Source organism: Meleagris gallopavo, chromosome 1, assembly GCF_000146605.3.
Source record: "Meleagris gallopavo isolate NT-WF06-2002-E0010 breed Aviagen turkey brand Nicholas breeding stock chromosome 1, Turkey_5.1, whole genome shotgun sequence".
Classification (NCBI taxonomy): domain Eukaryota; kingdom Metazoa; phylum Chordata; class Aves; order Galliformes; family Phasianidae; genus Meleagris; species Meleagris gallopavo.
Window position 1 is genome coordinate 158,740,538 of NC_015011.2, and position 16,696 is coordinate 158,757,233.

At 34.0% G+C, this 16,696-nt stretch overlaps 1 protein-coding gene across 1 annotated transcript in view; it reads right to left on the reverse strand.

The window, feature by feature from the left end:
• Positions 1-327: 327 nt before the first annotated feature.
• Positions 328-16,696, reverse strand: part of PCDH17 (protocadherin 17) — an 89,869-nt gene continuing 73,500 nt past the window's right edge. The window contains exons 4-5 of the mRNA XM_031557837.1: positions 13,162-13,236; positions 328-5,167 (exon numbers count right to left, since the gene is read on the reverse strand). Of these exons, the coding sequence (XP_031413697.1) occupies positions 4,485-5,167; positions 13,162-13,236 (758 nt within the window). The 3' untranslated portion in view covers positions 328-4,484. The remainder of the gene's footprint in view (positions 5,168-13,161; positions 13,237-16,696) is intronic.

The following is a 16,696-nucleotide window of genomic DNA, read 5'->3' on the forward strand; positions in this document are numbered from 1 at the left end:
TAATAAAAAATAAATAAATAAAAGTTAAACAAGCTTACATTCTTTAGATTGTAAGGTATTCTATCTGCTTGTATATTCGGATATATTTTGAACTTTCTTGTTGCGCTGATAGCCTTTGAAAACTTCTATCCTCATTTTATAATGTATTTGGTGAACTCAAACCAGTGTACTGAACCAAACTATCCTTTACTCAGCTCCATATACCTGTGAGCAAATAACAGCCTGTAGGGATTCAGCACATCAGCTGCTTAAAAGATAAACCTACCCAGCTTGATGAAAGCTCTTCACTACCTTCCTGTTGAGAGAAAACAGTTACACATTTCTAATAAATGAAGCAGGAACTGTCATTTTTTTGGCAAACTGATAACTAGCTGTAACAGCCGCAATGCCACAAGTTGCTTTTCCAAAGTAATTACCATCAGGCTCCCTGTGGTATGCAGTGTTTAACACTTTTCTTCTTCGTGTTAATGAATGCAAAAGCAGGAAACACCACTATTAGTAATCGCTTTTTATTCGTAGTCCTCATTTTCCAGATAGGTCACATTAAACACAGCCATTGAACAATAGCGGTTGAAATAATTAATACAATGTATGCTGTTTTTGTTTGTGGATTTGTTTGTTTGCTTTTATTTGTGTGGTTTATTTTTTTCCTGTTTGTTTTATTTTTAGTGTGTATGTGTCATTCACTAGTCATTGGTGCAACTTTGAGCCATATGGGGAGACAGGGACTGATAGATGCGAATGCCAACCTGTAGCACTACTGGGCCAGAGAAGTCAAAATCTTAATCAAGTTTCACTCAATTACACTTCAGTAAATCTTGATAGCCAAAACTCCCACTTCAATTAATGAAATAATAATCACTGCCTAATTTCAAAATAAAGTAATTAAATAATAATGAATGGGTGCACATTATGCTGGTTTCTGACTCCATTTTGACCTTAGCAATTTCCATTCCGTTAGGCAACAAAGAGTTGAAAGTTTGTATGAATGATGTACCTTGCTCCACTGTGAGCAATTTTTGACTTCTGGATATGGCTTGGACTTTAAAATCTAATATCTCAAGTGGCAAATCATAGTTAAGAAGACTCTCTTTCCTGATAAGTATTCCAGGAAAGAAGAGGAAGAAAGAAAAGATCTGATTTAGAATCCTGATTTGATTGGCCAGTCTTTTAAGGAACTTTCAGTTGTTTGATTTCATTAATCTAAAAAATAAAAATAATAAACAAAATAAAACAGAATGCCTTATGTTCTATTCACAGTGTACAGTACAATTTTATTAGTTTTTTAACTTGGTTTCCCTTAGCTCAATCATTCTCTCTATAGTCATGTGACAGATATTTTATTTCAGTTTTATAAGACATATACATAAGGAATGAGAGAAATAACTCAACTTCATCTTCCATTGCTGTCTCTTTCTCCAGTGGTGATTGCAAAGATACCAAAGAGAGAAAAAATGTTCTAATTCTTTTGTTTGTGGTACTTCAGATGACACTTCCTTCACACGTAATCATATTCATTTTGACTCAAACAGCAAAACTCACATTGTATATGCTCTGCTCGTTTGTTGATACATTATGTATCAATCCTAAATTATGAAACAGATTTTTTAACCAGGGATATGCTTACTGGAAGCAGTATGCTAAAGATCTACAACACAAGGCAGTTGTTGGCCAAATTAAATAAAAGTAAGATTTCTTAAACTCTTCCATAAAGCTGTGAGTCATGAATTCTGAATTACCTCCGTGGTAAATAAATAATCACTACTAAATACAGATAATGTGTTAAACAACTAAAGCTAGTAAATCACTAGTGACAGAGAGCCTTAAGGTAAATCCCTCTTACATTGGCACAGCCCTTTCACAGAATATTGTGGTTTTATGTCTTCAGACATATACAATGAATTGTACAATCTGTTACTCAGTGTTAAAATCATTTATAAAATACACAAATCTCCATCACTTGACTGCATTTACATACTGGCTTAGATTTTGCTGAATAATGGATCTCACTGGCAGAGCTAAAGACTTGGTGCGCAGACACTGAAGTGATGAGCACCACAGAAATACGTATAAGAGACTGTTCAAACAATAAGAAATCCTCTCCACTATGGAATTTTAAGCTATCAAGCTATCAAGCGAAATCAATCTTGGGTCTTCTGGCCAAAAAGAAAGAAATATATATAACACAGACAACACCACATTTTAGTTACATAAATTGTCCAAAACATGGAGAGTAGCTTGATAAAACATGTACAAGATCATTTGCTTACATGTATTCATAGACTTTTTTTAACAGCAGGAGCTACAAGCAAACGGGAATGAGTGTTTCCAACAACCAAACACAATTAATTGTAGTACTGACTAAGTGAAATCACCCTTTAATGGTAATATCAACACGAAAAAAGTTGGATGAATGTTATTCCTTGAATTGATGAAAAGTATGGCTTTGTGATATTTGAGATTGTGAAACTAAATTAAATAAAATCTTTTATATATGTTTTTTTATAGTAGAGGTTTTGTTTAATTTAAAAACAGATACTGTTTTTAAACAATGTGCTGTAGTTTTATGTCCAACACAGTATCTGAAGCATATGGGGGACAGATCCTGAGCTAAACATTTTTTTCTTGTTCTGTGCTAGTTCATTCTGAATGTGGGTTGATTTTTTAAACTTTCATCTGAAGGCAATTTTAAATTTTTCAAATGCAATAGAAATGCCCTTAGAAAACACAGTAAAAAAGTTGAAGCTCTCCCAAATTATTCTGCAAATATTTTTCAGAACAAATGAAAACAAAACCAGAAACAATCCCCCAAAATATACAGTGTATAGTTAGAACTGCAGGAAGCAATTGCACAGGCTAAAGAAAAGAGAAAATACTGCTCATGCCTTGACAAGTTTTGGCACTGACATACGTTTCAGATCTCTCAGCTAAATATCAAAACTTTGAAAAGGGTGACATTTCTTAAGAAGTCAATCAAATATCCTACACTAAACAGGCTGGCTGCACATATTTGGGGAAAACAAAATAAAACAAATCAAAATAAATAAGAACGTTCCAGGTATTGGTTCAAGAGTAATTTTTGTTATTAAACATGAATTTGCAATAGAAGCTTCTACAAGGACTTGCACAAAACCATGACTGATGGATATATTTGTAGGCCGTTCAGTTAGCTCCATCAGCTCACTCAAACACATTTTGAACAGATTATGTACTGCAGTACTTCGTAGACCATACATTAAACAAGAGACTTTGCTCTGAGCCACTGCTTCCCAAAATCCATGGGGAAAAGGAAGCAGGAAAAAACAAAACTCATAGAGTTCGACAGCTACTGAGGCAACACTTGCCATTTACAATATAAGCCCAAATATTTTTGCAACACAACTATATATTAATTTAATAAAATACACAATATAGCTCTTATACACTCAACAATTTGGCTCATATGCACTGAATCTGCAATAAATCAATAAAAATATGTCATTTGATGTAAACACACTGAATCTTCTTACATTTGCACATTTATATGATCGTGTGATTTGTGTGGATGTCTAAGACATTTTCACTTTCCTGAGCTATTTTAGTGTCCACAAATGAATTAAAAAGTGTTAAGAACATTAATTTATTTTGTGTATTACCCTGAAAGGTAACTTTTTAAAATGTATTTTTCTCCTCTTTTTTCTTTTTAACTTACTACTATTTATAGTTTTGTTGGACACTAAAATGCTAAATAGATACTATTTTTTTTTCTTCTTTTTCAAGTGAATTAGCTGATGTGTGTGCAGAACAAGATGGACTATATCATTTTACATTTAATCTTTAATATGATATGAAGTGTTTTACTGATGATCAGGATATGTCTGGTTGAATAATGATCTGTAATGGTGGTGTTTTTGTTTTCTTGTTCTTTCTTTTTTTTTTCTTTCCTCTCTTATTTGTGGCAGATAACTTTGTACATAAATGTTTACCACAAATGAATGTTAATGTTTGGTGTCTCTTGGACTACTACAAGAACTCTTTTAGGACTTTCCGTAGAAGCCTGTGGTGACTGCTGGCAATCCACCACAGAATAGAAATATTCAACCCTGTTTTTCTTGGGGTTTATACGTAAACAGTAAAGTCAGCATCAGCTATTGAGGACAGTCTTAAAGTATCAGACGTATTTCCATTCCACCTTTCTCACACCTTCCTATCAGATTGTCAAAATGGCACCGTCTTTCCTTCATTGATATAGTTCTTTGTGTACTTGACTCTGTCCTAATGAAAGTTTGGTCAAAATGAAACCAGTGTTATCTGTCAAAAAGAAAGAGCAGTGAAAAGAACATACTTGTGGGCACTTCAGATGTTCACTAAAAGCCTTAAAGCAGCATTGGTCTTCCTTCATTCCTGTAAATCTGTTACAACCAGGGGATTTTTTTTTTTTGTATTTAATTAGTTTTAATCAGCAGAAGAGGAACGTAACTGCCAGCCTGTCCTTATTTTCCCCCTCACTTTCTGATGGCCACAGGGTCATTTCCCCGACAGTCCTGCAAGAGCTTATCTATTTCTCTCACAACTTCCTCGGCATCCACCGACTCCCTGCCTAGATCCCGGGCTGAACGGTCTAACTGTTCCAGAACAGAGTCCATCTCACTCGAGTCTCGGCTCACTCGGGAATGCACATCTGCAAAGGCCCTAGCCATCTGATCTGATGTAATGAAGGGAGCGTCTTTTGACTGTTTACTAGGCGATAGATACTGACTGTCAGTTGACAAGTACTGGCTGTTTGGTTCAGCCAAGGCTCCTGATTTCACTTCACAACCATCCAGAGGTCCTTTTGTTGAGGTGCAAGGCTCAATACATGTCTTGGTTGGGCTGCTCGATGCTGAGGGAACCTCCTGAAGCAGAGGACTCAGGGCACGTTTGGCTTTTAAATAAGGTTTAACATTGGCAATGAGAATAGTGTGCTCTCTCTTGTCTTTCCCAAATGTACAAAAAGTCTTTTTCCCAGTGGGGTTCACAGTTTCGTAAGTCTCAGTCTCAACATTAGCTTCAACTGTGGGTACAAAGAGATTTGTGCGATAATCTGCATTCTCAGCCTGGCTGGCTGCAGGGAACTGTGGCATCCAACATCTGTCAGAATGACCAAGCACTCTGCATTCATCTGTGCAGTTAACACATTCTTCTTGTTCTGTAAAACAAAGGAGAAAGAGAAAAACTCTAGTTATAAGTGGATTTCTTTAATGAAGTATCTATGATCAACTTGTGATGGACTTACTTGACATCTGGTGTCTTAACTACGGAGAAAAAGAAAAGTATAATTAAAATATTTCAGAAGGATGACATAGATCTACTAGTTGAGACATTAGATTTATTTAATGCTATTCTCTATGTATTAAAGCATTCACACAGCCCAGTGGAAGTAAAAAGGGGTCATTAGAGAATCATTCTCAGAGGAACTGAGCTTCAGCTGTAAACTAATCTGCTGTAGAAATCTGTTAGGCTTTGTTCTGTAAAACTCATCCTAGAAAATAGTGAGTAATACTTAAAGAACTCAAAAGGCATTATCAGGATTAATTTTTCAAATCAAATAACTGAGCAATGACTGCCTTTCTGGAAATACAAACACTTCACAAGAATCAGCAAGCTGGCTTTTCATTTTTGTCACCTCCATTTCTTTTATAATTGTTATGTTGTATGACAGTCACGGAATAAAAAGGTTTTCTTAAAAAGCCTACTTTTCCTGCTGAGAACAGAGAACTAGAATTTTTCATCCAGAATGAATTAAATATAAGCTTGTCAAAAAGTGCATATTGCAATTTTATTAGACACAAGTATGGATGTAATCAGCTTTACCATTTTTGTTTTGGTGCAATAACTGAAAATGGATTTGCTCAATATATATGATTTGGAAGAATGACAAACCATGACATACTATTTGAAATGATAATGATTGTAGGATTTCTATATTCTTATTTCTTTAAAAGAATACAGTTAAATACTTTTTTTTTTTAAAATTCACTACATTTCTAGAACATAAATTTTAATACTTCCCATCCTACAAGGCTTTAAAAACCTTAGTTTGACTGCATTTTTGAAGTAACAGAATATGTTTGGACCACGACTCACCATTTTGAAACTGTATACATGACTTTAACTCAATTTCAGGAAGCAGGAAAATTCCAGAAATGTGCTTTAAACATGGATTTTGTGAAGGTTGGTTGTTTTTGTTTTGTTTTGTTTTCTTTTCAGGAATGACAGCTATGATGCAAATTACCTTCATTTCTTTCTTGATTTGTTAAGTACTCTCCAATCAGTGCTGACCCCATAAATCCTTTTAGTATCTCTAGCTTTTGATCAGCCACAAATTGCTATTAAGTATTTTGATCAACAGAGTGATCATATGGGCTTCAAATTTGATTTTAGGAATTCAGTACATACAAAATGCCTTAAATTCCAGTTGGATTTTAAATTATGAATAAATAAATAAATAAAAGCCTGTAAATATGCATGTGTATGTGTATATGTCAGGATTAATTATACACATTTGCAGAGACATCCACAACAGGTCTTTACAAAAGCTGAACAAACTTCTTGATCTGATGATAGGACAAATTCTAACAGATCATAATCTTTTCATATTAGAAAATAACCCCCCTATAATCTTATGGTGTCTATAAATAACCACTAGATTCATGGACAGTTGCACTTCATAAACCTGACATAGAAGAATCATTTCTTTTTTGAGTATCCAATAGTGTAAGTAAATTTGCTCACATTTATAAAAAGACATGAATACAATATGGCTTAAATTTACTCAAAATTGTCTTATATCACAATGATCAGTTAAATTGGAGTGAGGTAATTCATAGAATCATAGAATCATAGATTGGTTTGGGTCTTAAAGGAAAAATTTTTTAAAAAGAAAAATCTTAACGGAAAGGACCTTTAAGATCACCTAGTTCCAAACTCCCTGCTATAGGCAAGGACACCACCCTCTAGACCAGGTTGCTCAAAGTTCCATCCAGCCTGGCCGTGAATACTTCCAGGTAGGGAACATCCATAGCCAATCTGGGCAACCTGTTCCAGTGTCTCACCACCCTCACAGTAAATAATTTCTTCCTAATATCTAGTCTAATAAATAAAATAAATACAACAATAACAACAACAACAACAATAATAATAATAATAAATTTTAAAAAGAAGAATCAATTCAATTTTGTTTTTACTTTTGTTTTATTATGTTTTGTTTTGCTTTGGTTTATTTTATGGGCTTGTCTAATTTTAAATCTAACATATTTAGTTACTTATGATAAGAAAATGATATGTTACTCAAAATTTACTTAGATCTGTGAGTTTTTAATACAGTTATTAAAAAAAAAAATTGTCATTCTGTATAAATACTACTTTCCTTCTTTCCTTCCTTAAATCTAAGAATGGTATAAGACTTTCAGAAAAGAAATAACAAAAGCAAGAGAGTGAAGTACAGAAGGATACAGAGTGATTTTTGAGGAAGAGAATATAACATGTATGCTTTAAAGATAAAATTTGTAGGGGATCTCCAAGGATAAGGAAGCTTCATGCTGACTTTAGCGTACAATACAAGCTGAAGTAGTCATAATGAAAAGCAAGATGAAAATACATTCCCAGCCCTAAGACTGTAACACACTGACAGAACTAGGAAAAGTTCTGATTTTGCTTCACTCGAATGAGATGAAATTGGCACTCATGCCTGCAGGCACAACAAATATAGGACAATTGCTTAATGAAAAATGTAGGTATAAGTTTCATACATATAAAGGACAATTTAGACACCTCATTCCAACCATTCGTTCACCTCCACTAAGATTTTTGAGTCTTGTTTTCCAGAGCTTCCACAGCTTCAAACAGCTGCTGCATTTCAAACAAATCAAACCACAATATTTTAAATGGGACATAGAGCAAAAATACTGGAAAAGAAGGTTTCAAATTTTCAAGTTTTAACAGGGAATGGGCAATAGATAATGAAAGCTGAAGTCTGGTTGGCTTTTAGTATGCATAGAAATCCAACAGAAATAAACTAATAAACAAAAAAAAGTGCTCCATGGCCAATGCAAACCAAGACCTTTCTATAATAATTCTGGAATTTTAGATTTTGCAAGTATTTTCTCTAAATTGTTTCTGCTATTTTTTCTCTTTCTCTGAATACTACGGAATGGATTTCTGGTAAATATAGCCTCTGGCATAAAAAGTGGGTCTAGATAGTAGTGAGAAATAATAACTGCTTCATTTAAGATTTCTTATTATTTTACTCTTCTATGGAATGCACTACAGTGCTGAGTAAAATTTTTGGTTCTTTTAAAGGATTCTCTAGGAAATTAATTTATTTTTGCTAACTAACTGCTTTATTTTGCAAATTTAACTATCTTTTGCATCATTTTTTTAATGTATATAATTTCAATTCCTTTAAATAAAATAAAAATTAAAAAAGATGATGCATTTGTTAGAAGCTGTTAAATGCTCGGTACTGCATAATCAATGAACAAAGATTTCTCCCTGTCACTTTGCTCTCTTTTAAATTATTTTGTGAAATCATAAATAATCTTTTTTCCTTTATATCTCACAGAAAACAAATAAATACATAAATAGAATGTAGTACTGTCTGTAAAACATAATAATCATATTTAATGCATTGAGAGTTCACAGTTTTTACAGCCCTTCAGCCACTAGTTTTGTGTTATATTATCTTAAAACTATCTTTCATAATTTTCTACTTTCTACATTCAACATATATAGAAAGGCTGCTCTAAAAGTAGTATCTCCTATTTTATTACCTTGGCCCATGACATCAGAGGCCAATGTCAGTTGGTGGTAATGGCAAAAGAGGTTGAATCTGCCTGCCACTATTTCATTTCATTTTGTTGCTATGTGACAGATGGCAGCAGAGAGGCACTCTGACAAAATGATGTCTGACATGAATGTGCATATGAAACAAAGGGGTGTTATTGAACTACATGCAGAAAAAGTTACTTCCATTGTTATTCATCAGTGCTTGCTGAATGGTTACAGAGATCAAGGAGTGAGTATAAGCATAGTGAGATGGTAGGTGGTACATTTCAGCAGAGGTGACAGTGACACAAAAGACAAACCAGATTCCGGATGGTCGTACACATTTTTATGATCATGGCATGCAGTCTCTTGTTCATCACTGGTGAAAATGCATAGCTAACGGTGGTGTCTGCATTCAAAAATAATGTTTTGCAGCTTCAAGTTTGCTCTTTCAGATAGTGTTATTGTATTCTTCATATCTGTTGTAGTTTCCATGGAAATAAATATGAGGCATTACTTTCAGAGCAACCTATATACATATAAAATGCAGAGCTGAACAACTTATGTAATAAGAGATTCATTTTTCCACTCTTATTTTAAAACCTGGCTGTACTGTGCTAATAAAATTATTCCCCAAACTGAGAATGAAATGAACAAACCTGAGATGAAAGAGGGAGATCAGAGAAGTTCTCAGCCACTAGAAATGCATTAACTACACTAGGTACTTAGTAGTGTGCCAAAAACTATGCTTTGAGGTTTTCAAAACTGATTCATTTAATTTTGTCACTGAGTTACATTCTATGATTTGAATTTATTACTTCATGTGTGCACACATACACTGAATACGAGGATAACTTGCAGTATTTGCATTATTCATTGGCATCAGTAAAAATACAAATTTTACTGCCAATGTCTTTAAGTAGAAGAGATATATAACATATAGCATATATATAATGTATATTGCATGTCACATCTTCCTTCCTCTTCTCACTTTCTGCATTTGCTATAGCAGGATTGCATTCATACTCATAGTATTGACTAACTTTCCATTTCCGATCCTCGGGCACCTTAGCAGTGAGAGAATTAAATATGAAGCCAAAAAAAGAAGGCAGTTTTGTGAAGAAAAATGTCCTGATTGACCTTGAAGTGAAAATCACCTATTCATGGCAGGTTCATGAGCTTTAGTATTCTAGTTTTGAAAAACTGTGTCTTTCACTTCACTATTTTTGCATCACATTGTGGAAAATGGATTTCAAATATTGATTATCATATATTATAAGCCACTCCTCTCACTATTAGCTTGTAATTTTGCCTGCTACATATAACAGACAGTGAGAAAAATCGAGCAGGTCCTCTTAGTACTAGCAGTAGAAACTACAAATATGAAATGGACTATCACCACCAAAGGCCAAATTAGTGTTTATGAGAAAACTGAATAAATTTAAAGGTACATATATAAATATATATACATAAAATAGGTAAAACATTGCACTGTACATCAAGATGCACTGGTAGAGCAATATGTACCATTGGTCTTTATTTCTATGCTTGTCTTCCTTGAGTTGAAAATAAACCTTTAACAGTTCAAGTGTGTACAATAAACAGAAGCAGCCTAGAGGTTTTCCAAACTCTCTGGAGCTCTAAGGGTAAACAGTCAGAAGTGCTTCATGCACTTCAGGGAGAACACACACGAAAATAGAACTGCTAAATTATCTGCCATCAAAAGAAAGAAGAAAGAAGCTGTCTGGAAACAACAGTCACCTAGATAGGAAACTTTCACTGGACTGAAATTTAAGATGGTTTAGGGGAAAAAAAAATGTTGGAAAAATATAAATTGCAATACAAGGTATGTATTTTAGTGTAAATACATATATTACGTATTTTATTCTGCCTTACCAGAGAAGTTAGTAATTAACATCTGCATTCTGTATCAAGTTTGATGCAAAAGATGGTCTTATTTAATTTTCTATTCTTTCCTCAAAAATACCATGAATACCTTTAAATACAGGTTTCACAATGATTTCACTGTAAGCATATTTTACTAATTAATTAATTAATGTTTTGGATATCTAGCTCCCTTCAATAGCTAAAACTGAGATATTGCAATTGAATTTATTAATCACATAAAATTTGCATAATGATAACAGAGAAATTTGTAATTTTTTATCTTAAGAAAAGCAAAAAACACAACAGTGACTTACTTTAGCCGAACTGACTTCATAAATTAATAGTTTTCCAATTAAATTGGACCCTAATTATTTTAATTGCACACACATACATGAAGCTGCAAAGCAAATAAAAAGTAAGCAATCCCTGTACATAGAACCTCAGCATATTAAAACTTCCAAGAAGTCACGTAAGATGAAGAACACTGTAGTCTGTATAAAAATACACCATGTAATGCAATGAGAAACGTGAAGGTTTGAGCATAATGAAAATCAGATTTAAAATATATTTTTGTATGTATGTGTATATTACCTTCACACAAGCCTGGACATACACATGCATACACATATAAACTCATTTTCCTCCCTAAACCTGTAAATGCTTTTATCAAATTGTGTTTGAAATGAAGCAAGGCAGACACAATTTGCGTCATAATTTATAAGATTTGACTTGGTAAATGGTCATTTATGTACATTCTTTTCCATGAGTTTGTTACTCACAAAATGTAAAACAAAAGTGTTCCTCTTTACGAACATATGCTCATCAGTGAAGATTAAATTAGTATTTGTATAAATAAATACATAAATAACAGTGAACATTTTGTTATGTTTGATTATCCTAGGCAATGCAAATTATTCTTCCAGATGTCTTCCTCATTTACTCCTTACCTCTCTTTCAACAGGTGACACTTAGTTTTTACTATCACATTAATAGCTTCTTCTAATAGATGTGACTTTTTCCTCTTCTTTTCTGTAAATATGGAAGCTAAAAAATAATCAATAATTTTCAGGTATGGTTTACTGGAATGCCTCAATGATAACAGCTCCAAATGAAAAATACACCAGAGGACTGATCCACAAAAGTGTATATTCTTTCTGAAGCTTGTAGTTGCACACTGCTATCCACCTTCACTTTTGAAAAACTCTATTCTTCATTGCATTACACAGTGGGCAGTGATTCACATATTTACTGACCCTTGCTTTGCTTTACAAAGAAAGAGACTAATATTTGAATGCATATATACAGTTTACACTGACTTCCTATCATTTTACCCTTGATTTTGTGAATTTATGTTCATTGTTACAAGTATTTCCACTAATAATTTACTCAATAATGAAACAAGGTATATGTTCTGTAGTGCATATTTCTCTGGTCTGACCACAATCATATTATGAAGGGCATGGAAAGGAACAGTATTTCCTTTAGGTTAGTAGAATAAGGTGTTTTGTGTATTTTAATAATTTGAAATAGATATGGCCTGTATTTTCTGTACATATGTATAAACAGATGGACAATAAACACCTCATGTCCAAAGGAGAATATAAATAACTATGCCTTTCAGAACTTCAATTCCTGAAATACACCTGAAAAGCTTTGGATTTGAGACAGACAATTGCCTTTACTGAAGAACTGGACGGATAGTATGCAGATATTTATTATAAGAGGAAAATAATGGGCTTCTTTGACGTGTCCTAAGGACTATGGCTATATGACAATTCTGACAAGAACAATCAGCTAAAGTATTTCTTCTGTGGTTGGATTTCTGTTTAATTACAATTGATTTTGACATAAATGAGCAGAGGTAAACAAATACTTCTATACACATGCTTGCTGTTATTAAACAGAGCTGTCTCCATTCTGAGTATTTATATTGGCTTGGCTGTTTAAAGGCTCCTTTCAGTTAGGCAAAGCAATTACGTAGCTCAGATTAGCAGTATGACTGGCAGAAAAATAAGAACAGAATGCCACTTTTTTAAACCTCATGGATTTTGTGGTCTTTTTCTGATATTAAAACAAAACATTTGAGGCCTATAATCCTTACAAAGTTTCCCTTTTCTTGTTTTTTTGTTTTTTGGTTTTTGTTGTTGTTGTTGTTGTTGTTTTGTTTTGCTTTGTTTTTTTGTTTTCTTGGTTGCTTACTTACTTGTCTTTTGGACAGAGGATAAAATAGAATGTATTTCTAATGTTGACGTGGCATAAAGCATTTTAAAGTAAAAAAAGCTGGTGAGTCTTTGGATTTAATTCTAGTTCAGCTGCCCAAGACTATAAATATTGGAGGAACATTGCAGTAATACAATAAGCACTACAGAACATTTAATTTAATTTTTTTTCTTTTTACATAAACATGCTCTGAATTCATATTTACAATTTAATTGCAATCACATATTTCTATTTAAAGACAGCATAACAGCAAGAAAACATTTTCATTACCTGAAAATTTTCCATCCTCACAACGGGCTGGTCCACAGATCCCAACAATGGGTCTTTGGCCTCTGCCTTGCTGTTCTGGGGGCAAATCAGACCTGTGAGTCACAGACAGGACTAGGCTCTGCTTCCAAAATTCCCAACATTGTCAGAATTTCCAAAGCACAAAAAACAGATTCTGACATGTTCTGGGCATAGCCCATACCCTTTGACATTTATCCATATGCTTCTCAAATGTGACTGTAAAAACACAGCCCTTTCATAGCAGACAGTGGACTGAGAACATACTCCAGCCCCACACCCTGAAAAGGCAAAGGACATCCCAACGACCCCCAGCAAACAGAATGGGAGGTGAGCTGCCTTAGAAACGGTTGCCTATGTTCTATTGCAGCACCTTGACAAAATCACCCAGAAGAAAGGGGATGAGATGCTTCTGGATGCTTCACTATCTGCTTTCTTATCTGGGCTGGGGCAGCTGTGAGGAAAAGTGCCTCTCTGAGTAGTAATTTCTTCCTATTGAAGAAAGAGGAGAGGCTGAGAATGGACACCCAGTTTTGGCTTCTAAAGTTCACCTGTAAGTCAAACTGGTACCTTCCATAATTTGCAGCAAAAGTACCATATGGCAGTCATGAAAAGATATTTTGGCTTCTTCTCCATCCTGCCATAAAAACCCTTCCTATTCCACTGCTGCAGGCAGGAATGCACATGGACTCTCTATGCCAGCTTTGCACTTAGCAGTCTACTAGGCAACTTTAGTGACTTGACAAGTTCATGGTTTTAAACAGTAAATCTTACAGAGCCCAAAAGCTGCTTCCTGGAAAAGAAAGGTGACGAAACTGCAGTGTTTAGCAGAAGGAAATAGGTTTGAGGGTCTGTTAGAAGGAATATCTTTTATATAACATATTTTCTTTCTCTTGATCAAGGCAGTTCCATAGCTTTTTTCAATATAAATAATTTCCATATATAATTTGTAATGTTTAGTAAAAGCTAACACTGTGTACTGTGTTGTGATGTTTAAGAATCTAGTAATTAAGCAGCCCCATATTGCTGCATCCTATACAAATAATGATAGACTGTACATCCAGAGAAAAGGTAACAAGTGACTATAATAAACAAAAGCAATGTATGGGAAAGAAAGAAAAATTTAATGAAAATATAACCATGCTGTTGACATTTCCTGAAAATATTGATGTAAAAGCTTCGTAATTTAAATAAGGTATCCCCTTTTGTCGCACTGCCAAGCCACCAATGATTAGCTATATATTATACTGGTGAGCCTTCCTCACCAGTTGCCAATTATCTCAGCATACAAATCTTTAATTACAAAACACTAAGCTTTTTGCTTTGTAAGCTTGTCTCAAATTTGGATGTGACAACTTGTTTACGGACATTGACTGATGAGGGTGCAACTGAGGAGAAAAACAGGCTCCTAGAGAAATCTGATTCTATACATTTTGGTGGCTCTGCTTACATTCTGAATATAGGTAAATTCTCTTGAATTGAAGAATATAAGGTTCTGTATAGGAGCTTGATTTTACCCAATAATGAATCAACACATGAAAGCTTTTCAAATGCTGTTCTCCTTTACAGAATCTCTCTCTCACACACACAGAAAAGATATTTCTAAAGGCAATACTCATGCTGAATCATTCAAAATCTGGCTACTTTGGTGAAAAAAAGGAATACAGCTTCCCCCATGTACCTGCCAGCATGCCTGGATTTACAGTTAAAATCTCCTTTACCAGGCATAATGAGACAATGTCTGTTTTATACTGATAGATGGAAAAGCCCACTAGGTAACATTCTTTGCTTCAAAAGGCTGATATAAATGTCTTACACTTTGGACTTCATGGGAGGTGCAGTGCATCTGACCCAGCAGGAGGAAGAATGCTTTTGGTCTCAGGACTAAAAAACAACTTAAGAGGTTCAGGCATCTTAAGGAACTCTTTTTGGACACAGAGACACAGACATATCTTCCCAGAAAAAGAAAATAAATAATTCAACAGTTTCATATGGAGTCTCCCTATGCCATGATAAGTAGCATATTCATTATTGTTTGATTAGATGGTGCCCTAGACTATTGTTTAGCAGATTGCTGGTGTTATGTTTTATCACTAACTTCAAAAGAGATCTTAGAATGGGAATACCGTTGTGCCAATTTATGGAGCACCCGCATTCTTTCAGGAATTCGAGTTTCATAATGCTTTCCTACTCAGCTTTCTACCTGTGTGGTGCTTTAATTAGATCAATCAGAAGAAATAATAAGGGATGCCTTTTTAAATTTGACTCTCTAAATATAAATATTTTGGTAAGGAAAATTGTACATGTAAATAGATTTAATAAAATATTTTTAAGTTATCCATGAACTGTAAATGAATCTCCAAAAGGTACTAAAGATGATTTCAGGGTATGCATGTCTTCATTTCCCCAGATACTTCATCAAAACCCCTACGTTCAAGATCTCTTTCTTCTATTTCAAGGATCAAGGAGACTATATATATTAGCAACACTAATACAGAAAATCTCTCCTGGCAGTTACTTTTATTTGCAGAAGCTGAGCTGCTCAACTGAGAGTCATAATTTTACTTGTCATCTTTGCATTTGTTACAGCTTCATTTATTGTATTGATGTCAGAGGACTGTGACACAACCAAACATATCTTTAAGAAAAATGGATAATTTAGGATCTATTTTCAAAGATGTTGGCATCATGTATTCATTGTTTTCACTAATATCTTCACTTTTTAAGTCTGCTAAACAGTAGAAGCTATTTTTCTGGTCTCTGGAAATCTTTCATTGGTGTCATATTCCTATAAGAAATGTATTTCAGTTCTGGAAGTAGACTTAGAAGCTAATTACAAACACCACCACCAAGTCAGATGTAGTCAAGGTAATTGCTCTTACAAGTGCCCTCAAATAACTTGTATAAACACCCTTTGAAGGAAACCCAGCAGTGAGGTAATAGATAAGTTAAACACTTTCTACCAAAGCAAGTAGAAGCTGTAGCTGCTACCTTTAAAGCTGCTGAAGGATTCAGAATATGTCAGTCAGTGACTATCTGTTAAATACCTTTAAGAAAATTGTTACTGTGCAGAGATGATGGAGATGCTATACCCCTAGAAGTAGGACAGACATGCTATAAAATGCTGCAAAATATGATTAAGTTTTGAGTGTTTTTAAGATTTTTCCATTTATTGGAAGCCATCATCATGATATTTACATCATTTACAGTTTCATACATATCTTCCACCATGATTTCATTTAAATGGGTGTCACTCCTCTCAGCTTTTTTGTTCTCTTGGATAGAAAACACAAGAGACAATTCCACAGATTTTTTTAATTTTAATTTTCCATATCACAGTTAATGAGAAGGGGAGAAAACTGGATCTCATGATTGCCTTAACTCCCAGGAAGACAAAAAATTGTTATGTGAAGTACTGTGTTTGAAATCAAGGCTCAGTGGCTCAGTCTGACCTTGCACAAATTCTGTAAGGAATTAACATATAAAATAATATTCTTACAGGAAGCAAAAAAAAAAAAAA